This window comes from Sciurus carolinensis, chromosome 14 (assembly GCF_902686445.1).
Source record: "Sciurus carolinensis chromosome 14, mSciCar1.2, whole genome shotgun sequence".
In the NCBI taxonomy this organism is placed as follows: domain Eukaryota; kingdom Metazoa; phylum Chordata; class Mammalia; order Rodentia; family Sciuridae; genus Sciurus; species Sciurus carolinensis.
This window is the reverse complement of record NC_062226.1, coordinates 77,327,392-77,354,531: the sequence shown is the minus strand read 5'-3', so window position 1 is coordinate 77,354,531 and position 27,140 is coordinate 77,327,392. Positions and strand designations below refer to the sequence as shown.

The following is a 27,140-nucleotide window of genomic DNA, read 5'->3' as shown; positions in this document are numbered from 1 at the left end:
TTAAAAAGTGACTCAACCATCACACAGTCTGTATAAGCAGAAGACTAGGGAGGAGGAGAGGGAGGAATTATCAGGAAGCATTGCCTGGCTAGGAGTACTGGAGTACATCCCTTTTTGTCCCTCCAAACCTGAGTGAGGGATGCTCAAAAGAGTCATGGGTAAAGACTTGTACTACTTCCACTGGGGAGACTGGCATCTCATTCCCTGCCTGGAGGTGCTTAGACAGCAGACTTGTGGGTCTGCCCTCATCCTGCCTAAGCAAATGAAAAGAACATCAGAGAGAAGGTGAACATAGGTGACCTTGCACTATCACTCTTTGGAGAGGCAGGGTAGGTAGTATGTATGGGTGAGGGACAGTAGTAGACTTGGGCCATTTTACAGTACCCCATCTGTGATGGGTAGAACTGTATGTCACCAGACTCATATGTTGAAGTCCAGTACAGCAGAGGAGTAGAGATATTCCTCCATTTACCAGGGGTTATGTCCAGATGGACCTACCAGAATTTGAAAACATCATAAATGGAAACTACATTTAATATACCTAACCTACCAAATATCACAGCATAGTAGCATAGCACACTGTAGAGTCTTGGTTGTTTCCCATCTGACTGGGAGCTGACTTTCAATGCTGCTGCCCAGCAACCCAGGAAGTAATCAAAATTTCAAATTTCAAATATGGTTTCTACTCAATGTGTATTGCTTTTGTACTATTGTAAAGTCAAAAAAATCAGTAAATTAAACCATCATTAACTGGGGATGTCAGTATTTGAAGATAAGATCTTTAAAATGACAATTAAGTTAAAAGGAGGTCATGAAGCAGGCCTGAATCCAATATGACTGGTGACCTTTTAAGAAACTACGAGGACACAAGCCCAGACTATGTGAAGATAGAAGGGGAAGGCAGCCATCTATAAGCCAGAGAGGACTCAGAAGAAATCAGTCCTGCTGAAACCCTGATTTTTAATTTCTAACTTCCAGAATTGTGAGAAGATCAGTTTCTTTTGTTTAAACCACCCAGACTGTAGTTACATTTTGCTCTGACAGCCAGAGCACAATAATATACCCCCTCCCCTCAATTTGCAAAGTCTCCAGTCAGAGGCAGGGCCAGGAACTAAGGACAAGGGGAGGATGTGGAGCCACGGTAGATCTCCTCTATCAGTCAGGTGGGCAGTGGGGGAGTAGCAAAGAAGGTGGCAGGGCACCCCCCACCTGCCAAGGACTTGGCTGGGAAGAGGACTGAAAGGACAGCCCAGGCTTCTCCCCAGCCCCCACCTCACCCAGTGAGGCTCTCTCTGGGACCTAAGATGCAGGAGTAAGAGGGGGAGTGGAAGAGCCCTTCCTCTTCCAGTTCTCTGAAGCACCACTGACCAGCACAGGTAAGCGAAAGAGAGTGAAGGAGATAATGTTTTAAGATGAGAAATTTGCAGTTTTCAACTGAATTGGATTTTAAAAACTGAAAATTACAAGAAAACACAGGGAAGGGAGATTCGACATAGAACTATTGAGAGTAGCAACAGAAAAATAATTGAATATTTCATGTTTGTATCACAGTCAAATTCAGTCTGCACAAAAGACACCCCCCCTGCCAGTTTTGTTGGTTTTTCTATAGTAACCATCTTTTTATATATATGCTCCTGCATATCTGTGAGGATTCTGCTCCATGTATTCTTAGAACAGCTAGCTAAAAGTTATCACATTTAAACTTCTGATAAATAACAACTAAAAACTATACCTCTATTTATATTCTTGCTATGCACACAAACACATTTGGGGATGCCACTTGCACCAATATTAGAGCTTCACAATTTGATAACTATGTCCAACTTTGAGAAAATAAAATGTTACTCAGGTTGTTTTATTCTAGAGCAGCAGTTGGCAAATGATGGCCACTCCCATTTCTAGTCCAGTCTACCACCTATTTTTGGACATGGTAGTTTTTGCAGGAAGGGAGTTGCTGGGAATTGAATCCAGGGCCTTGCACGTGGTAAGTATGCACTGTACCACTGAGCTACATCCCAGCCTCTATGCATAAAGTCTAGTTGGAACACGTCCATACCCATTCATTTACATTTTGTATATAGCTGCTTTTGTGCTACTGCAGCACAGCTGAGCAGTGCCAGACTGAATGGCAGGCAAAACCTAACATATTTAGAATCCAGCTCTTTGCAGAGAAACTCTGCTGACCCAGTTCTAAAGCAGTTAAAGACTTAAGTCTTCCTCCATGCCCTGTGGGTCAGCACATATAACTACTTGAGCAGCAGTTGAAAGAATATCCCATGAATATTTCTGGTGCCAAATTGTCCAGGACATTGGTGACTCCACGCTCTTTCACTGCTTAGGAGAAGGAAGTAAAACTAAGGTAGTGTAGCCATTGCACTGAGCTCTGGGGAAGGGGCACTCTCGTGAGTGTGTTTCCTTGGGTAAGAGGCTAGGGCTGGGAGGCATCTGTGGACTGGTCTTTTCAAAGGTGAAGTGCCAGGTGAGATTGCGCTGGTGAAGTCAGAGGTGGACAGGGTGGCAAGATCCTGTGCGGAGATTCAGTCAGTTTCATTCACATGGGCCTCCTGCAGAAGCTGTTGTCCTTGACATTGAAGATTGTCTTCAGTTTTTTGGGGAAAAAAAAAACAAGAGTCAAACTTCTTTTCTCCTTAGGAACCTCATTCTTTCTTAGCCAAACCCACTCCCAGTTGCCCCAAATATCATCAAAGAGGAGTATGTCTTGCTAAGTGAGAGGGCATGGTAAATGCCTTGCTGAGTGAACTTTGCCTAATTATCCTCAAAGTCATTATTTATTTGTAGAACACTTCTGTAAGAGTTACCTAATAGTCCCATTTTATATTTTAAAGAAAGGTTACCTTGGAAAGTAATTTGCTGGAAGAAAAAAAAAATTTTTTTTTTTTTTTTTTTGTTTGGATGCTAGGAATTGAACCCAGGGCTTATCATGCACTTTACCACTGAACTGTACCTCCATCCCTCGTTGAAAGAGAATTTTGATGGTCAGGGTTGAGTACGTAATGAGACATTCTGAGGAGCACTTTCCAGAAAAGCAGGATATTTTCACACCTCTAAATAAGTGTGTCTTTGTTCAATAACTATTTTTCATCTTCACAACCCACTAGGTCCTTCCTGTGCCACCCACTGGGACTTCAGGTCCTCCAGAAACTTTGGGTATATGTGGAGGGAGGGGAATGAGAAAGGAGGAGGGCAGCAGAGAGGTTTTATGTCCGAAATTGTAGGAACATGAAAAGCTTCTATCTTAGTGAGCATAGAGTGCTATGAGACCTGACCCAAATCTGTGGGTTGGGGGTAAGATCCAGAGACCAAGCTGGCTAAGCCAAATTTTACAGCAAGATTCACAAGGCTACCTGGAGAAAGGGGAATGGAAGGAGGCTCAAGTACAGAATTGCTTGCCAGGTCTTGAAAGGCTAACAAGCCCTGTTCTGGGGCCAGAATATATTCACTGAGGCAGCTGGAATGCTGATATATATATATATACATACATACATACACACACACACACACACACACACACACACACACACACATATATATATGTAAAATTGTGGCATTAAGGTGGATATGGCAAGAATATTCAGTTAGAGATTTAGAGGAGGGAGGGAGTAAAGTTCAGAAACCGAAAGAAAAGCCAAGAGGTTGCTGCAAGAATAAACTTGATAAGACTTTATCATTAAGGATGGAGAGGAGAGAATGAGGAACTTCTTGGAAAACTGGACTAAAAGGAAAAGAAAATTAGAATGGGTGCCAGTTTGGGGCTTGGGTGACCAGGTGATTTCTAGAATGGGGAATAGGTTATTAGCTAGTACCATGTAGTAAATTATCCCCAAATTTAGCAGCTTAAAATTACAGACATTTATGGTCTCTCAGGTTTTATGTCAGAAATTTGAGAGTGGAATAGTTGGGTGATTCTGGCTCAGGGTCTTTTTTTAAGGGTCTAGGGGTTTCTTACTGAGATATCAGCCAGGGCCACGGTCATCTGAAGGCTTGACTTGGGCTGAGGATCTGTTTCCAGGATGACTTGCTCCCTTAACTTTTGGCCGAAGTTTTTCTGTCCTGAATTTGTATTTTTTGGTGCTGGGGATTGAACTTGAGACCTCACATATGCAAAGCATGTGTTCTACCACAAAGCTGTACTCCCAGTTCCTCTTTCCTGGATTTTTATAAGAAGCCACATGGACCTCTCCAAAGGGCTTCTTGAGTATCCTGACAACATGGCAGCTGGTTTCTTCCAGACTGTGATCCAAGAGAGAGTAAGGCCTTTTAGGATCCTGTCTTAGGAGCCACACATGGTCTCTTCTTCCTTATTTTGTTCTTTGGAAGCAAATCACTGTTTTGTCCATGCTTAAAGGAAAGGGAATTAGGCTCCACCTTTCGAAAGTATAGACCTTTTAGATTTTTTTCGGCAGGGGGAGTACCCAGGATTGAACTAAGGGGCACTTGACTACTGAGCCACATCCCCAGCCCTATTTTGTGTTTCATTTAGAGACAGAGTTTCATTGAGTTGCTTAGTGCTTTGCTTTTGCTGAGGCTGGCTTTGAACTCGCAATCCTCCTGTCTTAACCTTCTAAGCCACTGGGATTACAGGTGTGTGCCACTGTGCCAGCCCTTTTGGACATTCTTAAAAACCCATCACAGAGAATGTAGGATGCACCTGATTTGTGTAGAAGATGTTAGATTCAGTTTTGTATTTGTTGAGTTTGAGATGGTTATGGAATCCTAGTTGTGAGTGTAAATTGACATTATACACAAGAATATACCCTTCCCTAACATGAGATTGTGCATTCTTTTAATGTTATCAAAAACAAACAAATGGCCAGGTGCAGGGGCACATACCTACAATCTCATGACTCAGAAGGCTGAAGCAGGAGGATTATGAGTTCAAAGCCAGCTTCCGCAACTTAGTGAGGCCCTAAGCAACTCAGTGAGACTCTGTCTCTAAATAAAATACAAAAAAAGGGCTGGGGAGGTAGCTCAGTGGCTGAGTGTCCCTGGGTTCAATCCCCAGTACCAAAAAAATAAAAAATAAAAACAAAAAACAAAACAATCAAATAAACAAAAACAAAAAACCCAAAATGTATTGATGTCTATTAAGGTTATAGAAAAAACATTAAAAGAAGACTAGTGGCATATAGCTGCAGGAAGAGGTACAATTCTGCATGCATTCTCCATTCACTATCAAAAATATCATTATTATCTGAAAAGCAAAGTAAATTTAGGTTTTTCTTTTATTCTTGTTCAGTGTTTCTCAAATGTTAATATTTAAGATTCAAATGCCGGGAAGAATTTTGTATACAAGACCATTTCTGCTACATTCAGGGGATAATTCAGGAAATTGTGTGGGGGTTTCATTGGGGGTACTGAGTGATTTTTTGCTACCTTCAGAGTTTTGGAATCTGACCCTGAGTAAGGAGACTGCATTGTCATTGTCCTCTGGGAACCCACAGCTGTGGCTTGTGAGGTTTTGCAGATTCCCTAGAGAAGGTGGTCCTGGGGTGAATGTGCAGGCTTAGCTCCCTGCTGTTTGCCTCTCCCTATTCTTGCCTCCTTCCTTCACCTGCCTTCTGCCAGCTGGCTCCTAGGACTCTTCTTCCTGCTTGGCTACAGTGCTTATCTGTTCCAGGGGGAGCTGAGGCTCAGCTGGGTAGTGAATTGTGTCCAAGAGCCTGATTTCATGGGCTTGACCGCAGCTTCCTGTTGTGGAACCTCTCATCCTTGGTCTCAGCTTGATTAAGCTGAGTGTGAAACCCTGTGCAAGTCAGTCTTAACCTCCTACTGTGAGCAATTTGATAAGTTCTCTGGGGTTCACAGAGTGGCATGTACTGTTGATTTAAATCTTGCAGCTAGTTTATCAGACAAGAATACTGAAATGACAATCCTCCAATCACTCAGCTATTTATGTACTTAAAAAAGAATGGCAAGCACCTCATGAAAGTATTGTTTGTTTGGTTTTTGTTCTTTTTTTTTTATCATTTCTAGAGAAAGTGACTTTATCTGACATGTATATCACATTTGATTAGAAGGAAGCCAGGAGAATTTGAGTAACTCTGACATAAGGGAAATTTCTATTTATATAATCATTTCCCCCAAATACATCAGCATAATCATCAGTGTTTTTCTAAAGAACAGTGGACCCCATGTCTTGACCTGCTACTGTACTTCTTATGAAGCTGTATATTTTAGTAGCCAATCTTGTAAGAATGGTTGCTCCCACAAAGGATTGCTGACTGCAGCTGAGTGTACGTGCCTGTCAGGAAACATTACCATCTAGAAATGTGTGCGTGCCAAGTCTTGGTTCACTAGTCATTACCTATCAAAAAGAACCTGGTTTCAAGCAAAGTTAGTCCTACAATAGTCAAATCCCTTCAGATCCAGATATACTGAAAAAGAAAAATGTAGAAAGAGCTTAATTTTATATCTGTTCTAAAGGCAAGAGGGTGTCATTGTGTCCAAAAGTTTTGTATTTATTGTCCTTTACTCTTTGTGGTGTCAGGATTGTCATGCTATAGCAATGAGCCTTCTTTATTATGAAGCATAAATGCCAGAAATATATGATCCACTAATCTGTGTGGGATCCATTTTCAAATTGGAAAATTCTGTTTACATCACTGTTTTCTACTTGGTGGCATTTATTAGAGGGGGTACACAGATTTAGGATAAATAGCATTGAATCACATATGAACATGGTTCTTTTTCTAACAGCCTGAGTTGAGTTGTACTCTTGACTAACTCAGGCCATCTTTTTTTTTTCTTTTTGTAATGTATATTTAATTGAAACATTTTAGTTATACATAAAAATGGAATTCATGTGATGAATATGTAAATGCATATAACATAGTTTGGGTGATTTCATTTCCATTTCTTCCATTTCCCATCCCTCTCCTCCCCTTGTTCCTCTTCTCTACTCCTCTGTACTCCCTTCTATTTTGATGAGATTTCCCCCCTTTTAAATTTTTTATTTCTCTCTAGTGTTCACATAAGAGAGCATTGCATTTTCTAATCTCTGAATTTAAGGTTATTTATTTTCCTCTAGGAACTTCTTTAGCTGCTTTCATGTGTTTTGCTAGGTAGGGCTTTATTGTTGGTTCATACTTTGTAAGTATGTTTTTGTCTCCAAACTTATCTTTTTGTGCCTGATTTCTAAATGAAAAGACTTGAAGTCAGAGAATATGGTGCATGTGATATTGACTTTGGAATTTTATGGGACATCCTGCATGGTTTGAAAAAATTGAGTGTTTTTACTGAATGCAGATCTGTCCATTAGATCAAGCAACTTTATTGCATTGTTCAGATCTCCCACATTCTTCTTCAGTTTATTTGTTTTGGTGGTGCTGGTGATCAAACCTAGTGCCTCCTACATGCCTACTAAACATGCAGTACATCTGACCTACACCCACAGGAAGTCCCAGAACTCCCATATTCTTTTTTTTTTTTAATTTTTAAATTTGTTCTAATTAGTTATACATGAGAGGTGAATGCATTTGTGCATTTTGATAAATCATACATAAATGGAGTAAAACTTCTCATTTTTCTGATTGTACATATTGGAGGATCACATCAGTCATGCAATTTTTTATGTACATGACCAGAACTCCCATATTCTTATACATTTCTTTTCAAATTCACTAATAAATTCTTGAAAGGTATATTTAAGTTCCCCCATGAAATTCATTGTGTCTTATAATTTATATTCAATATTTTCCTTATATATTTTGAGACAGTTGCTGAAAGCACATTGGCTCTGAATTACAACGTCTTCTGAAGAATCATTCCTTTTAACACTAAATAATGTTTTGAGCCTTAATATTGTCATTTTTGCTTAAAGTCTGTTTAAAGTCGGTTTTGTTTGACATTGATATTATGCTTTCTTGTGTGCAGTCTCTTTCTGATATATCTTTTTATACCACTGTATTGTCAACATGTCTGCATCTTTTTGTGTCACATATTTCTTTTTTAAGCAGTGTGGTCACTCAGGGATCAAGTGGCACTACCTGTTAAGACAAAACCCAAATCTCACTGCTTTAGCCCAGTGGTTTACTTTAATTCTTACAGGGTCTTTCATATTGCTCTTTTATTTTGGTTTTGGTTTTGTTTTCTTTCATTGTTTTTTACTGCATTTTCTAGCAACCATAGTGGGTTTTTTTTCCCAGTGTAGTTAGAAAGGTTTTGTTTTTGTATTTTGGTGTGAGTTCTTCTTTCAGAAGGTTTATTTTTTCTTGCTCCCAAGTAGGTTTCCATTAAGTCCTTAGGTTGTAAATATAAGTACTACCAAGTGTTTTTTTTTTTTTTTTTTTTTGTAGTTAATTCTTCTGGGTTGTGATATTCAATGATTATAGATGAATTTCAATTTTAATTTCTTGATTCAGGTTTTCTTCATCATTCAGGTAATATAAATTGAGACATGCTTAACACATGACAAGGGTCTCTAATTCTTACATGTTGTTTTTTATTTTCTACCCAAGATCCCAGGTAGACTGTGCTTTCCAAGGTCAAAGGGCAGAGTTTTTTTCTCATTCCCTTTATACTAGTGGAAGAGTTCTTTAAGCTCCACACCTTCATTTAGAAGTTAAGGTCTGTGCTTTGTTTCTTTTTTCAAATGTAGAAAACAAGTTTTATTTAAAGAATATTAACATAGACTTCTCTGTCCATAGAGAAGGGGGCCCAGGGTTGGGTGTCCATGGGAGGGGGTGAATCTTGTTCTTTTTATAATTTCCAGGTTTCTTACTTCTTATATCCCCTCCCTTTATGTGGTGAAAATGCAGGAGAGGGGCAATTCAGGTGGAGCTGCCCAGGGAATACTCATTAATAATTCCCTACTGGGAGGGACTGTCTCCCCAGAGGTAGGTGACTTTTGGTTGTGGGTTAGGGAAAGAGGTAGTATCCTGAAGGTATTAACATTCCATTCTCATTTGAACCAGCTTTCATCTTCCCACCCCTATTCAGATTCTATCTTCCCAACCCAGCCTGATTTATCTATCTACAATCACTGCCTGACCTTTGTTCTTGTTTCATTCCCCCCTCTAATTTTAGGGAGTCCTTACTGCTATAAGGAAAATGGGTGATGACCACTCTGGCTGCTTCGAGCTGAATGTGGGTGATGTAGGGCAAGCAGTTCAGGTTTACCCTTTTAGAAATCCAGTGGGTAAAGGGGTCCATGGAAAAAGTCTGGCTTGGGAGCAATAGGCTGTAAGGTCATCTGAGAGGCAGGTGGTCTGTGAGAAAAACAAGAAGTTATGGGTACTGGAATAAGATCGATGCAATTGTAAGTGCCGCAACATAGGAGCACACCAGTGAGTATGATGATGACAACAGAGATTAACCAGGAGGAACCAAAGAACCAGGAACTAAGAAGTCATTCCCATGACAAGGCTGGCAAGGACATGGCCTCTATTTTGGAATGCAAATCCTTAAGGAGGTTAGTTACATTGCCAGAGTAGTTGGAATGTAAACACAGCATTCAGTTCTAACAATGGCACACGTGCCACCTTGGGCTGCAGTGAGAACATCTAAAGTCAACCGTTTTAGTAAGATGGCCTTCCTCATGAGTGTTATTTCTGTGTCAAGGAGAGAAACACTTTCCTCACCATCATGGAGGGCAGTTTTAGTATAATTGGTTAGAGTCTCCACATGCCATATTGCATTTTCTAAGCCAATCTGTGGAATAAACAGTGAAGCTAGATGATCACACTGAAGAAAACCAGATCGTCCCAACCTATGTCTGAGATTTTACTGGCAGTCCTATACTTGGGGTCCATCTCATTGCATTCAGGAGTACCCAACAGTACATCTTCCCATCCAGTCTGGGGGAAGTCAGGGCAATAAGTTAGTTCCACATATCCACTGTGTCCATCTAATTTCAGGCCTAGAGGACCAATTAGTCCCAAACCAATCATTGACCTGTAAAATTACAATGTGTTGGCATAGTGACTCCGGGGGTCCATCCTAATTCTGGAGCAGCCTTAGGCCATTTGTCATAGGTGTGGTTATGTTATCCCCAACAGATTGGGGCTTCTTGGTTTAGAAGCCCTATGGTGGATGTAAACCATATATATCCATTCCAAATCTGATAGTAACCATTCTTATACCTTTGACATGTTGGTGGTGATGGCAGAGAGCAAGAAGTGGATGGGCCTATATGTGATTAACAGCTATAGAGGTCTGAAGGTTGGTTTGTTCTAAAGTGAAAGTTTCTCCATGGCCTGGTTATGATAAAGTTTTATTTATAGGCCATAATTTAATATCAGTACGAGAAGCAGTTTGTGCAGAATGTTTTTTCCTCTTGTTCTGCCATTAAGAATTGTAAGTTTATCCAGTCACTTCTGTGGGATATCCATCAAGGCAGTCCAGAGGTGCTGGAAAGGGTTAAGAGTCCTCATATCCAGCAATTATCTTTTTGTAACCTAGTGGCATCCTGTTGAGCCCAATCTAGAAAGGAGTTGATTTCAGTGGATCTGTCTACAATAATAAAGAAAGAGAGGACAAAAAGTCTACATATCACCATTGTCTCTTGGGAAGAGACATTTCAGGTCTTCTATTGGAGTGCAGGAGTATCTTCCCTTAGTTCCTTGGGAAGAAGTTTCTTTGGGAGTTGATTCAGAATAGCAGGTTTTAACCCAAGAATGGTGGATCCATTTCTCCTGTCCCAGCACTTTCACTGCAGAGGGGGTATTTAGAATTACAGGAAAAGGTCCTTTCCAAACAGGGTCTAAATTTGGGAAATTTGAAGGTGTAGTCTTGACCATAACTAGATCCCCAGGCTCATATGGAGGTGGAGAAGTGAGTGGCTCAGATATGGGATGTCTATAGATTTCAGCTTGAAATTTAACCAGCTTTGTGATATGAGTCACTGATCTTTAAGAATATCTTTCCTTAGGAATGGCCTCCCATATAAGAGCTCAAATGGGCTGGGCCCTAGTGTTCTTGAGGTATTCCTGGTTGAGTAAGGCCAAGGGGAGTACCTTAGGCCATGAATAGTGGTTTTCTTGAGTGAGTTTTCTCAGGTGCCTCTTAAAGATGTCATTAGTCTTTTCTGCCATTCCTGAGGATTGAGGTCTCCATGCATAATGAAGATGATATTTTATGCCTAAGACTTTGGATATTTCCTGAGTGACAGCTGAGGTCTGTGCCTTTATTAAAGTTCCTGGAGGTCTCTTCTGCTGTGGGACCCTAGAGCCTATGTCCAGGCTAGAAATCCTACAAGCTACCATTTTCATCATCTTTCCAATGACTCTTCAGTTTTGGCATCCAAGGTTTTCCCTTGGTTTCGTTTAAGCTTGGAAATGTATTAATTACCTTTTGGATACTCTATTTCATATGGCATTTCTTGTATTTATAGGGATGTTTTAGTCCCACCTTATCTGCAGGGGTTACATTCCAAGATGTTCTGCAGATGTCTGAAACCATGGATAGTACTGAGCCCTATATATGTATATATGCACATACACTATATATATACACACACGCACACACATATATATATATATGTATACATACACACACACACATACACACACACACACACACACACTGTTTTTCTCTATACATCCATACCTATGATAAGGTTTAATTTATAAATTAGGCATAGTAAGACATTAACAACAGTAACAAATAATAAAATAGTTTGAGCAATTATAACAATATATCATAGTAAATTATTTAAAACATGAAATTGCTTACTTCTAGAATTTTCCGTTTAATATTTTCAGAGCTCAGCTTGCCACAAGTAACTAAAACCCCAGGAAATGAAAAAATGTAGGTGGGGAATCACAGTATGTGACATTACACCTTGCCAGGCATAGCGAACACTTCCTAATCTCTCTTTTTTAGTAAAGAGAGAAGCTGTAGAGAGAGCTGGGGTGTCTAATTTGAAGTGAACAGCATTCTTTTATTTTTATTATATTTAATTTATGTGACCATGTATTTTAAGTGAGTAATTTAAGTTTCTACAAACTTGAGTGACACCTTCCTATCAGAGTAACTTTATATAAGTAAAATGTCACTTTAAAAGAAAAATAGTGTATACATTGACAAGTGACAGATAACTCTGACAAAAAAACATAAAGATAGCTTATTAATACCAAAGTTTATAGAATACTTGAAAGCATTTGATGCTCATCTGAACCTGTTCCTTATTTATTAAAATGTTCTTTTATGCTTTAGCAACCCTGACAAGAACATGTGTACTGTCAGTGTGAGACGGGGTTGAGAATGTAATGTGGTAAATGGGTTATCCAAATTAGGAAATAAAAATTTCCCCATAGTATGAGTCACATAGCCCCTTCAAGACAATCAGTGGTAGAGTGCTCACCTAGCATTTGTGAGGCACTGGGTTCCATCCTCAGCACCACATTAAAAGTAAATAAACAAAACAAAGGCATTGTGTCCATCTACAACTAAAAAAAAAAAATTAAAAAAAAACTGTATAGTCAAAATGAACTAGATGATGATATGGTAACAAAAAATAATGTCTCCCAACCAAACAGAAGGAAAATTCATTTCTTGTTCACATATCCCACAAGCTTTCATCGAGGTCTCTGCTTATCATACTCAGAACATGGCCAGGCAGAACCCTGCACTGCCACCAACGTGGAAAGGAGATGGCACCTTTTGCACTTGCTCATAAGTCTTCTGCCTAGAAGAGACATCTGCCATTTCCACTCCTTTTTATCAGCCAAACCAAGTTACAATAGCCACTCTAATTCCCAAGGGGCAGGAAAGTGAAATGTTATCATGCACACAAAAGACCAAGAGCCAGAAATAATGGGTGAAGAACAATACAACTACATACAGCACCAGTCAGCCAAGAAACCGTAAAAGATTTCTGCCTCATCCTCTAGGTGGAGACATGTGGCTAGTTTAGCCACAGTAGAGTCAGACTTTTGTATTAACTCCATCAACCTCTTGTTAGCTCCATTTTGTATACACAAAATCCGAAATTGAGAATTTGCTACAGGTGGATAAGGTAAAATTACCTACCTTCGGGTTGGACTGATCCTGAGAGACTTCCATTGCTGGTTATAAAACTATTATCCAAGGGGCGGGGTTCAGGGGTAGAGTGCTTGCCTAGCATTTGTGAGGCCCCAGCTTCAATCCCCAACCCTGCAAGAAAAAAGAAAATTACCAGCCTGCTTCACTGCCAACTACTCTGTTTGGTTTGGCCTTTTCATTTCTACATGAACCCAGCGTATGAATGTGATTGAAGTATTTACAGAGTATGACTTGGGTTTCTCCCAGATTTGCTTCTAGGTTATTCTGGCTCAGATTTCTCTCCGTCGTCCCTAAGGTTTTCTTACAGATTCCCATTGTCTTCTTTAGTATCCATGGGTTTGTGAGAGTCCTTTCCTCTAGTCACTCCCCCTCCTCATCACAGCTTTTAGGTTTTCCCTTCCCTGGGTACATGCCACCACACCTTCTTCACAGGGTCTCCTGCCCTGTGCTAAAAAGGAACATGGAGCGGCAAAGGGTCTTGTTCTCTAATATCAATAAGTTTGGGGGCATTTCTATACTCTGTGCTAATTTGTGATGTTGTAAAATTATCCCTTGCCTGGGCTAATACCCAAATCATAGTCACCTTAATTATGTTTTATCCAACCATGACACATACTTCAATTAAACCATTGTTCCAGGTAATACTTTTTAATGGAGGGGTGCCTTAAACTCAGGAAGTGTTCTAAAATTTACAGAGTGCTGTCATATGTTTTATATTTATTCTCCACACTGTGATGTTGAGTATTTATTCTATTCACTTAAAATTCAAAAATGGTCAGCTAATCTTCTCAGAGTCAATCAGCTTTTCAGTACTAACATTGGAATATAACCCAAAACTATGACCTCACATCTGGAACTCCTTTAGTTATTCCATGATGTTGTCCATAACTTACAAGCATTTATAAAACCTGCAGAATTTAAGCTAACACTCTCTATCCATTTTAAAACCCTTCAGATTTATTTTAAGGTTCAGGCCTGCACCTTTATGTGCTTTGTTGGGTTGGTAGGAATCTGAGGTCTTTTATTTATTTATTTTAAGGTTTACTCTTGGGCAGAAGACTAAAGAAAATAACATATATGTGTAGTTAGGGTACTTTAGGTTCAAAAATTGTGTCCCACACATATTTATTGGGTATTTGCCTGTACTGGATGCTGCAGTTATGATGAATAAGATAGTTATGATTCTTATTCTCATGAAGTTTCAAATCTAATGGAGAAAGCAATTATGATAGAGGGAAAAAACAGCTACAACGTAAAGCATTGTTTTTCTGTCTAGCTTATATTTAGGCATTGCACATTCTCCTTTTATTGGTAAGAAAACTGAGGCACAGAAAGATAAAATGACTTGACACATAGTAATTGATGAAACTATAGTTTTGAATCCAGCTGCTTTTAATAGCATTTTGCTATTAATGGTACTAGAGGGGGGTTGATGTCAGGAGAATATATACAGATGATTTCAGACAAAGGGTCAGTGTAAAAAAAATCAGTCAAACTGTAACAGCATGGAAACCAGACATCCAACCCTCTTTCAAACCTGGGTCTAACACAGGCCTTCTCAGTGCTCCCCGCCCCCACCTCTACTGCTGAACAGTTGGGTTCACTTGACCTGGTGTGGTGAGCTAGCTGCAATTTGGCACAGGTTTTCTTGCTCCTGGTATTACATCATTGCCTTACTCACATACCAGCCTCTTGCCCACTGTCTGTGTTTCTCTTCTGCTAGGGGTCAAACCCACAGCCTTGCACTTGTTAGGCAAGGGTGGTCTCACTGAGCTGTACCCCCAGCCTTGCTCATTGTCTTGCTGCTTGGGTACAGGTTGAGCTTTAAAGAATACTCGGTCAGGGTCACAGCTGCAGAAATTATGAAGAGACAGAAGCTCCCTGTGTTAGTCAGTTTCTGTTGTGGTAAAAAGAAAAAAAGAAAAAAAAAAAACCTGAGAGAATCACCTTAAAAGGAAGAAAGAGTTATTACGGCTCTTGGTTTCAGAGGTTTTGGTTCATGGTCACTTGGCCCTGCTGCTCTGGGCCTGTTGTGAGGCAGAACATCATGGCGGCGGTGCATGGCTGTGAAGCTACTCACCTCTTTACTGTTGGGAAGCAAAGAAAGAGAGGAAGGGGTGGGAGTCCTAGTACCCTCTTCAAGGGCATGCCTCAGTGACCTTTCTTTTACTAGGCCCCAGCTTTTTTTTTTTTTTTTTTTTTTTCCAGTGCTGGGGATTGAACCCAGTCTCCTACATGCTAGGCAAACACTGCATCACTGAGCTTCATCTGCAGCCCTAGGCCCTGCCTCTTATACAGTATTAGACATGTTCCCACAACATCCCAATAGTACCACAGTCTGGCAACCAGGCTTTTAGCATATGGGCCTTTGGGGGACATTTAGTGTCCAAACCTTAACACTCCCTGCTGCTGTGTTTTCAGAGGATTCATGGGCATGGTGAGTAAGGACCCAGGTCCTCACTTTTCTCCAGGGAAGCAATATTGAGTTGCAGAGGTAGTGGTCATCATTTCTACTCCATCATCCTGCTCTACCATGTGGAAGAGCCTGGTCAGTTTTGTTCCTTTGTATTCTGAACCCATAGTGGACACTCAATATGTATTTGTTGAAAAAACAAAGCAAGTGCAGTCATCTCTAGAGGTGTAGAGTTTGCTTTGTCATCATAGTGCTTTATTGACATTAAAGGGATTTGATTTGGATTCTAGAGAAGTTGATCAAACTTCCAGATGCTTTATAGACCCAGAGTGAAATGGAGAGAAGTCTCAATAAAACAGGCAAGGAGGAGCTAAATTGAGAATTTTAGAATAAAGGTTTAATATGCTGAAGTTTAGGTTGGTGCCTATCTCGTGAAGGTTTGCCCTCAGAGAGTGAAATTACATGGGAGCTAAAACAAGACAAATATTATGATAAATGAGGATTCGCTGAACAAGGGCAAGGAAATGAAAATAAGTCAGGAGAAATTTGTGGTCAGCTTCCTGGAAGAGCCTAAGGATTTATCACTATTTTCTCCAGTATTTTCCTATTTCCCTGTACTCCTCTAATCAAGTAGGTGAATATAAATGGTCTGGGCTCAGCACCAAATAGAGACAAGAGATTGTAAGTTGTGACTAGAACCATCCTCCCTACTCAACATGTATTCATGGTGAATCTTTACGTATTCAAAAAGGGAAAGAACATAGCACAGTATGCTGTCTTCTGCCCGTGGCAATTGAAGTCACATGCTCAAATCAACACAGGGAGAAATATATACAAACTCAGGTTTTCTTTCCTCCAAAATACATATATTACCTTTCTTATTGAAAAAATACGTATGAAATATTCCCTGAAATACGTTTTTTTAGTTGTTTGTATTTCCTGCTTCTGAGTTTGGGCATATATTTTATTTAGGTGAGCTAGTAGAGGAAGTGATTGCTGTACATAGGTGAACTTGGAGTTCAAGGTGTCCATGAAATTGGTGTTCATGGTTCTTCTTCACAGTAACTGCAGAAACTCTATTCTAATTTGGGGTCACTTAACAATGGATTCAGTGCACATATGTGGCTTATTTCATTTGAGTTGAAAATTGTGTCCAGTAATCTCTGGGTTTCCTTTTCAAAGAAAATAAAATCCCACATAGTATTTTACATTCTGCTTTGTTTTTTCCAGGCTACTGACAGAGGATGTAGGAATGGACATCCCCTTTGAGGAGGGAGTGCCAAGTCCCAATGCTGCAGACATGAGGCCTGGTGAGAGAAGCATTTATTCATTTCTTTGTGGTATTCTACATCCAAACATCTCCATTATTCAGTGAGAGAACCATTTCCTATGCATTCAACTTGTGATTTTAGTGATCAAAGTGAAGAGAGGAAAAAAAACTGTGTGAGAGGAAGGTGTTGGGCTCAATTTGGTTAATTTCAGAGTTGATTTGAATATTGATGCTCACTAGCGTGGGTCACATTTTATCGCCTGGTCCGCGCCCCATCTGCCTATGTTTTCAGTTCCCGTGATAACCAGCAACTAGATATCATAATACCAAATTCTGGCTAATATCTAGGTCCACCAAATTTATATGTAGTTGTGTGATTATTTAAAATTGGAAATATGATATCAAGAAAGCATAGTATCTTATAAAATTTATAAAATTATAAAATTATAATTATAAAAAAGCAGAACAGGATGGAGGTGGGGAAAGTGGCATTGTCACTCAGTGGGAGAGTATTTGCTAGCATGTACAAGGCCCTGGGTTCAGTCCCCCCAGAACTGCAAAACAAAACCAAACAACAAAAACCAGACAAGAAACAAAACACAACCCTGAAACAATAACCTTATATATAAGGGTTTGTGCCAAGGCATATACACACAAGAAAACTAAAAATTTCATTTGCAACCTACATAACTGTCACTTTGCACTAGAATCACTCTCTTTTACTGTACCAACTATGAGATCATACCAAGGTTGTGAACCATGGCACTGTTAACCACACCTAGAATGAGGTAGGGACAAAGGAGATAATTTGTCTTCTGCCTTAGTATTTAAAGTGCATTCTTCAAAATACTAGTTGTGACATAATTATTTTTTAAAATTCTATGGCCAATGGTAACAACTAAAAGTTTCTTTCACTATCCAAGAGTTACAGTATACTTTTTTTCTTCTCTTAGTACCGAGGATGGAACCCAGAGGTACTCTACCTCTTGAGCTACATTTCCATTCCTTCTCTTATTTTTATTTCAAGACAGGGTCTCACTAAGTTTCTGAGGCTAACCTCAAACTTGCAATCCTCCTGCCTCAGTCTTCTAAGTAGCTGGGATTACAGGCATGTGCTAGATCCTACAATATACTTTTGAAAAATAAAGCCACTAAGGCTATGGTTAACTTATATAGTTAGCAGCTAAATTCATGTGGCTATTTAAATTAATGAAAATGAATAAGATTTTAAATTCTACTCTTTAATTGTACTAGTCTTATTTCAAGTGCTCAGTAGCCATACATAGAACATTTCCATCATCACAAAAATTATTTTGGACACCCCTGTGCTGAAGATTCCTATAATATAAAAATCTAGTGTTTTAAAAATGTCTTGGTCAGTAGAAATATTCTTTAAAGTAATACATAAAAACATTACATGATACACAGTGATAGTCCATACAGAAAAGAAAAATTCTAATGATAAAGGAATAGTACCAATATCATTTGAACAGGGCCAGTTAGAATTTCAGAGTTGAAGGGTATACCAAATGCCTCTCAAAATACTTTGTTCTGGAGAAACCCGTTACTTGTGGTTTAGAGTGAAGACAAAAACCATTTCTCCTACTACACTCTTACAAAGAACACTTCAATAACCAAATATTTAGGAATTTTCTGACATAAACCACACAGTTCTCTAGAGGACATCAACTGGATGTCCTATAATGCAGTTCAATTCTGCCACTATCTACCTGAAGATAATGTCCATTCCCCCAGATTAATGCTTACACCCACAAGACTGTCCCCTCTTCAGACACCAATTTTAAGTCCCAGGATGGACCTGTGCTTTTGACCAACTGGCTATAAATCAGGATTTTTATAAATCCCATCCTCAGGTTTAGTAATTCAGTAGGACAGCTAATAGGACTAATGGAAATATTTTACTTATATTTACTGACTTACTAGGAGGATATTATAAAGGACAAAGAAATAGTCAGATGATGAAGTGCACAGGCAATTGTTGATCAGTTCAAAGTCAGAAATTATAAAAGCAAAAGAACTTTATTTAGACGTTGGAAATTATAATTTGGGAAAATACAGATTCAAACAGCTCCAAAGAAGTTCATGCTGTACAGGAATTTTAAAGAGAAGGAAAGGCGGGTATGGCGGCGCATGCATGTAATCCCAGTCACTTGGGAGTTCAAGGCCAGCCTCAGCAATTTAGCAAGGCCCTAAGTAATTTACCAAGTCTCTGTCTCAAAACGAAGAATAAAAAGGGTTTGGGATGTGGTTCAGTGGTAAAGCACCTCTGGGTTCCATCCCCAGTGTGAATGAATGAATAAAAAAATAAAAATAAAGGGAAAGAACAAAAAAGGACAAGGAAATCTTATCAGGTGCATGAAAAGGAAGATGTCTGGTAGAGAAAAGTAATCATAACACTAGGATACATGTCACTAAGCTGTACATGATTGATCTTCACGACTGTCTTTAGATGAGAAATTCATTTGTTTTTTTGTGACAATTGCAGCTATAACATTCATTAAAAGATGTTAGTGGCTTTTGTAGACTTGGCTTAATTCAAAAGTTCACATTTCCATGCCCAATTTAAGAATTCACTTTCTCAAGTAGTAGCTCCTAGTACATGTGTAAATCCTGGTCCCCTAAATGACCTACCAACTCTACCTTGAAGGACTCTGTAATGTTGTTTTTTGTTATGCTTTTCTTATGGTTTTCACATTTCCCACTTTTGATCATGATTGAGAGCATCAATAATCAATCTTTGTATCATGTGTTGATTTTATGTAGATCTGGTCCCTTGGAGCTAGAAAGGTTCATACCTAGGAGGTCATATCCTTGTGAAGAAGAGAAAAGATGACTGTAGATAAGGTCACATTTGTATAACAAGGAGGCAGTCAGAGAGCATGGCTTACACAATGACTTGATACTTTTTATTGGAGGTTGCCCATGATGAATGATTGATGGCTTCTAATTGACATGAGATCATAATTCAGGTAGTAGAAATAGTTAAACAATGAGTTATGCATCATATTAAAATTCATAAAAATATAAGCATCAATAAGAATAGCAAGGAGTAGTAATAACACCATCAGTAAGGCTTTTAACCAGCTGGAACCTGATCCATACCATTAAAACAATTCTCCTAGGCTAAGTGCAAGGTCATTTAAAACAGCAATTTTTTTTTTTCATATAACTGACTAGTTGAGTGATATTTGATTAATCATCAGGTATATAAGCACAGCATTCTGTTTTAATAATAGCACAAGTACCCCCTCAAGAAACAATGATATCAAGTGCGCTGTTGTTTTCTAAGAATGCTTTTCTTATTAAGGACATTTCAGTATTTACCAAGCTTAATGTTTGTCAGTTGTCATTTAAGACTTGATGGGTTAAGTTAGCTAATGCTTCTATGAGGGCAGTCACATCTAAGAGCTCTAAAGTAGGAACAAGCACAGGAATAATGATCAAATTCATCTGTCTTTTAAGAGGGAAAAGTTACCAGGTCCAATACTGAAGGAGAATTGAATATGCCTCTGTTTCCAGTGAAAGCCCAAAGTGCAATGTCCTATTCAAGTGAGGAAAAGCCAGAACCAAAGATTGGTTCCACAGAGCCATTGAGTTCCATTACTTGCTTCTCTAGTAAATTCCAGGTCACCATTCACAGTCAGTATTGAGCCAATCAGAGAATTTTATGGTTATTATAGAAGAGCAGAACTTAGAAGGATACCACCTAAGGTGATGAGTATTATCTACTTGACCCATCTTAGAATGATTACGTTGCTCCCAATGTAAGGGTGCCTCAGAACTTAAGTGAATATTATATATATATGTATGTATATGAACATATAGATATATTCATTTCATAATTGGGGAATAATTGCTTTATAAGTTAACTCAAATTATCCTTGGGTTTTTGTTCTGCCATTTTTAATGGTGAGCTTATGGTATTATAATATTTTTTTATTCAGCTTTTTTGCTACCATGACTAAAGAATCTAACCAGAACAATTTTAGGGGAGGAAAAGTTTGAGTGCTCATTGTTTTAGAAGTCTTAGTCCATAGGCAGCCAGCTCCATTCCTCTGGGCTCCAGGTGAGGCTGAATATCATGGCAGAAGAGTATGTCAGAGGGAACTAGCTCACATGATGATCAGAAAGCAAAGAGAGACTTCACTTGCCAGATACAAATATATATCCCAAAGCCACACCCCAATTCCCACAGGCATACCCTACCACTTCAGTTACCACTCAATTAATCCCTGTCAGGGGATTAATTTACTGATTGGGTTAAGATTCTCACAACCCAATTATTTCTCCCCTGAACCTTCTTGTACTCTCTCACGTGAGCTTTTGGGGGACACCTCACATCCAAACCATAACAAATATGAATATGTAAAATCATGTCCAAGATGATCAAGAGTTAGATTTATGAGCCAATAATTACAAACACCTCTGGGAGAAGTGAAAGAGTTTTAGAAATTTGACTTAGGAGATAATTGTTTCATCTGGAAGCTCATGCACTTGTTACGGGAAATAGATGAAAAAGGAAGCAGCACTTGCAGAGGAGAGCTCCAAACTTTATTTTCTGCTGGCTGGCCCAGAGGAGAACAAACTCCAAATTCTGAGCTCTGATTCACAGTTTCTCACACCATTTATAGGTTATTTGGCGTTATCTCAGACCTGTCCTATCATTGAAGCTTTTTTCCTCTTTTAAAAAAATTTCCTAATCTACAAGGCTGAAGGCCTTGTGCAGGGTCTCTAACATAAAGCATGCTTACAGAAACAGATAAGAAGAAATGACTCTTTTCACAGGCATCTGTTAAATGTCTAGCCTTGAAAGCCCTGCACAGGAGAGTTTCAAGAGGGCATAGTCAAACTCCTAGAGACAGTTACTTACAATCCAAAAGATAGGAACCTATGGTTAATTAGGGTTCCTGCAGAAAGCCTGACAGGGGAACTGACCCTTTCCCCAGGCACTGGTTTCTTACCATAATGTTTTTATAATTTCATTTTGCAACCAGATCTGGTTTTGCCATCACAAGCTAAGCAACCTGGATTTGAGACTCTATGACTTTAGTTACTTTTCCCTGAGATTTATTAGCAAGAATTTGGAACAGTTGCACAGCTAAGGCAAATAATTCATGGGGCCTTTTCTCAGTCCACATCAGGGAATGCTTTTTGACCAAAGTGTCTTAATCTTCCTGAAGACTGTCTAAGAAATTGGAATTGAATAGGCTATTTGTTTTTTCCATCGGTGTTTAATGCCAGAATTTTGGAAGAAGTTTTTTTCAGAATAACTGTAGCAATCACAAATGGATCATCAGGCCACTGGATGCACTGTAGAATAATGCACAGTCAGAGTGTTTGGGAAATACAATAGGGATTTATTTATGAAAGCATTAGGGCTAATTTTTGAGCATATGCTTGGCCTTTAGCAGTTGCTCTTCAGAAATCTGCAGAAGGGTTATTCTGACTGACCAAAACAATGGGTTACTTAGCTATGATATTTTTTGTAAGTAGGTGGACTAATTTATATAAATCTGAAAAGCTAGGCTGATAGATTGGGCCTGAGGTAAGGCAGTGCATCATGGCTGAAAGGCCCCTGTGGAGGAAGTCTACTCAACTCAAGGCATAGTCAGAAGACAGGAAAGGGAAAAAATTCACAGGCACAGGAACCCTTCCAGGGTACAACCCCAGTGATCCATCTTCTCCAGCCATGCCCCACCTGCCTACAGTTACCACCCAATCCATTCAAACAGGATGGATTGTTTAGTGGACACCTCATATCCAAACCATAAGACCATTCCAGTTGCTTAATTTTACAACGTTTTTCCTAATTGAGTGTACAAGTGGAATTCATTTTGAAATATCAAAAGAGCCCTCGAGGGGCCAGAATAATTACAAACCTTATCTTGTGTAATTTTAGTCCACTGAATCAGGAATTTACAAGAAGATAGCTAGTAGATTTTAACCATAAAAGAAGCTGGAGTTTTGGATGGTGGTTGCCCACTAGGAGCATTCTCAGAGAAGGAACTTCCTGTAATTAACTCAAGATAAAAATTTTCTTTCTTAGATACTCAGTACCCACCAAAACAAGGGATGCCCTCCTACATAGTTATCTGGGAGATTTTCCTCCTAAGCAGCTGGCAACAAAGGACACCTAATGTTTTGGAACTTCAATCAAAGACCTTTAGAGACTGAAAGGATTTGCCCTCATGATCTGAAGCTGCCAGGGAAATGGTAGAGAACAAAAGACTCCTATAGTCACTTATTTGTGTCCTTGGCAGCATCACAGGTAGAGATGAGTCACTTCAGATCCCACTTCTGACACCATGTAATGTCAATCAATTCAAACTCAGAATGGTAAAAGCAAAAAGACTTTACTTGGATCTTTGGAATTGCAGTTCAGGAAAACACAGGATCAGATACTCTCAGTGAGTGCTCCAAAGAAGCTCAGATGGTGCAGGGTTTTTAAAGGGAAGCAGAAGCTGAAGACAAAGGAAATTCCATAAGTTACATGAAAAGGAGGATAACTGGTACAGAAAAGCTATCCTAACACTAGGATACATATCACTACGTATATGTGTGATTGATTGTTGGGACCATATCTAGGTGAGAAGTTTATTTGTTATTCGTTACAGTTGGAACTGCAGCATTCATTAAAAGATGTTAGGGACTTTTGTAGACATTCAACAGTTCATATCCCTCTGCCTTGTTTAAGAGTTCATTTTCATGGGTTGTAGTAGCTTAGTACAAGTGTGGGATCATGGTCCCCTCACAGCCTCCCAACTCCATTTGGAAAGGCTCTTTAAACATTGATTTTTTTTTTTTTTTTCCATTACTGTCTTTTGGATTTCACACAAGGTAGGGGAAAGGGCATGGAGTTCCCATGCCCTCTTTGGGTGTGCCACCCTCCTAGCATCTCAATGCATTTCCCAAGCCAGAAGTTCATCAAACCTTGTTGTTCAAAAGTTCTTATGAAGTTTAATCTCCAGCCCCCCACCTCCTTCCCAGAGGTCAGTGTGTCAGGCTGAAAGTTCCAGTCACTTAGTCTTTTTGGTGACCCACCCCATCCTGAGACTATCTTGGGGCTCCACTTTAAGTTACCTTATCAGCGTAAACTCAGGTCTGATCAAAAGGGGCTTGCTATAAATAATGAGATATTCCTCTGATTTCTCAGGAAATTCCAAGGGTTTTAGGCCTCTGTGCCTGGAACCAGTGGTAAAGACCAAATACATTTCTTATTATACCACATTAGGTTATCTCTCTTTGTTGAGATCAACTTGGTTAAAAATTACTTCCCAACTTTGCTTCTGTTAAATGAAATGCTTATAAGCAGAAAACTACATGGTATAACAAAAGGGTAGAAGCTACTTCTATGAGCCTTAATATATGGTTATTATGTATGTTAGGGAACCAATATCAAATATTGGCATAAGAGGTAGTTTGCTTGGGTAGGTTCAAAGAATGTAACCTGGGAGGATACCTCAGGTTTTATTTGAAAACAAAACAAAATAAGAAAGATCACTGAAAATCAGTGTTGTCAGAACCTGAAAAGAAGTATTTTGGAAGTTTCTGTGAACAAAATAGTGTTCTTAACCTCTATCAAAGCCAAGTTGACAAGAATTATTAGAAAATAGACACTTTACTGTTTTTCTTTACCCAATAAAAATTTAATTCAATATTATAGCTATATAAAATTCTTAAACCTAAATAGAAAAGTTTTAAAAAATAGTTTTCTACTCCTTTAGCAATAGCTCTTATTTCCTGTCTTACATAGCCATGATTGACCAGGTTGGAAGGAAGCTTCTTCTCAGAACTGCTGACCAGAAGGGAGTCCAAATCCCCTTTAAGGATTTGTAGCAGATCTGCCTTTGTTGAAAGGTCCTTAAAAATGCTTTTCAGCAGGACCTAAACCTACTCTCGGCAGTCATGTTTATACTCTAGTACTTAATGTTGTTTTTCCTTCTTTAGAACCTCCTAATTCTCTGGATCTTAATGGGACTCATCCTCGGAGAATCAAGCTCACAGCCCCAAATATCAATCTTTCTCTGGACCAAAGTGAAGGATCTATTCTCTCTGATGATAACTTGGACAGTCCAGATGAAATTGATATTAATGTGGATGAACTCGATACCCCTGATGAAGCAGATTCTTTTGAGTACACTGGCCATGGTAAGTCACTAAGTCGACTGTGGTAAGTGGTAAGTCACTGGCTGTGTTAGACAGCTTTTCATCACTATGACCAAAATACCCAACATGAAAATAAAGGAAGAAAAGTTTATTTTGGGCTCTTGGTTTCAGAGTTTCTGTCCATGATTGACTAGCTCCTTTGCTCTGAGCCTGAGGTGAGGCAGAACATCATGCTGCAAGGGCATGGGAGAGGAAAGCTGCTCAACTCATGGCAGCCATAAGAAATGAGAGAGAAGGAGAGAACAAGGAGCCAGGGACAAGGTACAGTTCACTGATCCATCTCCTCCGGTCACACCCCACCAGCCTACAGTTACCACCCAGTAGTCCATTCAAATTATTAACCCATCAAATGAATCAATCCACCGATGAAGTTATACATCTCATAATCCAATCTTTTCACCTCTTAACACTGCAGCTTTGCCTAACAATGAGACTTTTAAGGAACATTTTTAGAACCAAACTATAACACTGGCTCCTCTTTATTCAGTCCTTAATCAGTTGTCACCTCTTCAGATAGACTTTCCTTAACCTTTGCATCAAAATGCTTTCCACTTCTCTACTCCTACCACTCCATCATGTACTATTCTAAGTATCCATTTTATTTTCCATGAATTTCTTATTGAAATTATATTATTTAATTGTTTGAGGGTTTGTTGTCTTTCTTTCCCCCCCTAGAATTGTTTGTTCCATCAGGGCAGAGACTTTATTATGTTAGAGATTAATATCTCCAAAAGAGTAGGAAGGAAGAAGAGGTGGAGTCAGTGGAATAAAGACATAAAGGAAGAAAATGGGAAGTTGCCGGGTTAAAGACACTTCTAATTTGAATATAAGTCTCACTTTAGTTCTTTCCCTTGTTCAATGAAGTTTGGTTTGTTAAGAAGTATATGCAAATATAAAGCATTTACTTTAAAAAATAGTGTCAAGTGGTTTCTGTTTCACTTCTACCCAGATGGCATTCTCCAAAGTTATAATGTTTGAAAGTCAGAGTTAGACTCTCGACCACAGTCATTGCTTTTCTTCATTGTAAAAATTCTTCTATTCTTAATGAGCAATACTGTGACCAGTGTGGCACACACCTGTAATCCCAGCTACTCAGGAGACTGAGGCAGGAGGATGGCAAGTTCAAGGACAGCCCCGGCAATTTAGTGAGACTTTAAGCAACTTAGCAAGACTCTGTCTCAAAATTTAAAAAAAAAAGAAAAAGAAAAGAAAGGGCTGGGAATATAGCTCAGTGGTAGAACACCCCTAGGTTTAATCCCCAGGACCATAAAAAGGAAACAAACAAACAAACAAAAAAAGGCAATAAAACAATGCCCTAATTTTAGAATCAAGTCTAGCAGTTTCACTCATAGGAAAATATGATTAGGAAGTTCATCAATTAGCTAATTCATTCAACCAATGGTCACCGAACCAACAGGGTTACACCATGACCAGTGCAGATTTAGACCCTGTCTTCATAGAGTTTAATGCTTTGTTTCAAGTTAAATAAGCTGAAGGAGTAAGCTGCTTGTTCTAAAGTTAACTATGTTTAAGGAGAAATTTTATATTGCATTTTCATCATGTTCGTGAATTTCTCTACGGACCTCCCTGGTATCCATGGCAGATCGGTTTAAGGACTCCAAACAGATACCAAAATCAGAAGATGCTCAAACCCCTTCTATGAAATGATGCAGTATTTACATATAACTTATGTACATCCTCCTATGTCCTTTAAATCATCTACTTATAATACCTAACATAATAGAAGTGCTGTGTAAAGGGTTGTTTATTATTTGGGGAATAATGACAAATTAAAAATGCCTGTGCATATTCAACAGATGCAGGTTTTTTGTTGTTTTGTTTTTCTCCTGAACGTTTTCTATCTGCAGTGGGTTGACTCTGCAGATTCAGAACCCATGGATACAGAGGGCTGCCTAGTTATCTGGATATTTGATCTTGAAGGTTGCAATACACAAATATAAAATGAAAGGTTTTTTGTTTTTGTACCAGGGGTTAAACCCAGGGGTGCTTAACCACTAAGCCATATCCCCACCCCTTTTTATTTTTTATTTTGCTAAGTTGCTTAGGGCCTGGCTAAGTTGCTGAGGCTGACTTTGAACTTGTGATCCTTCTGCCTTAGCCTCCTGAGATGCTGGGAAGGAATATCTTGAATTTATACTTGATTCTGGCACCCCAGTGAGTCTTCTCCAGCTACTCCATCCATCCCTGCTACCCCAGCACTTTTCTTGCCAATATACTGACTTAAGATCCCACAGGAGACAGCTGTGG

General features: G+C 39.1%; 1 protein-coding gene across 6 annotated transcripts in view; it reads left to right on the top strand.

Moving 5' to 3' along the window:
- The window catches only part of Prune2 (prune homolog 2 with BCH domain), a 264,764-nt gene that overhangs the window by 197,916 nt on the left and 39,708 nt on the right, over nucleotides 1–27,140 (top strand). For all 6 annotated transcript variants that reach the window (XM_047524259.1, XM_047524258.1, XM_047524256.1 and 3 more), the window contains exons 10-11: nucleotides 16,646–16,725; nucleotides 24,654–24,854. In XM_047524259.1, the coding sequence (XP_047380215.1) occupies nucleotides 16,646–16,725; nucleotides 24,654–24,854 (281 nt within the window). The remainder of the gene's footprint in view (nucleotides 1–16,645; nucleotides 16,726–24,653; nucleotides 24,855–27,140) is intronic.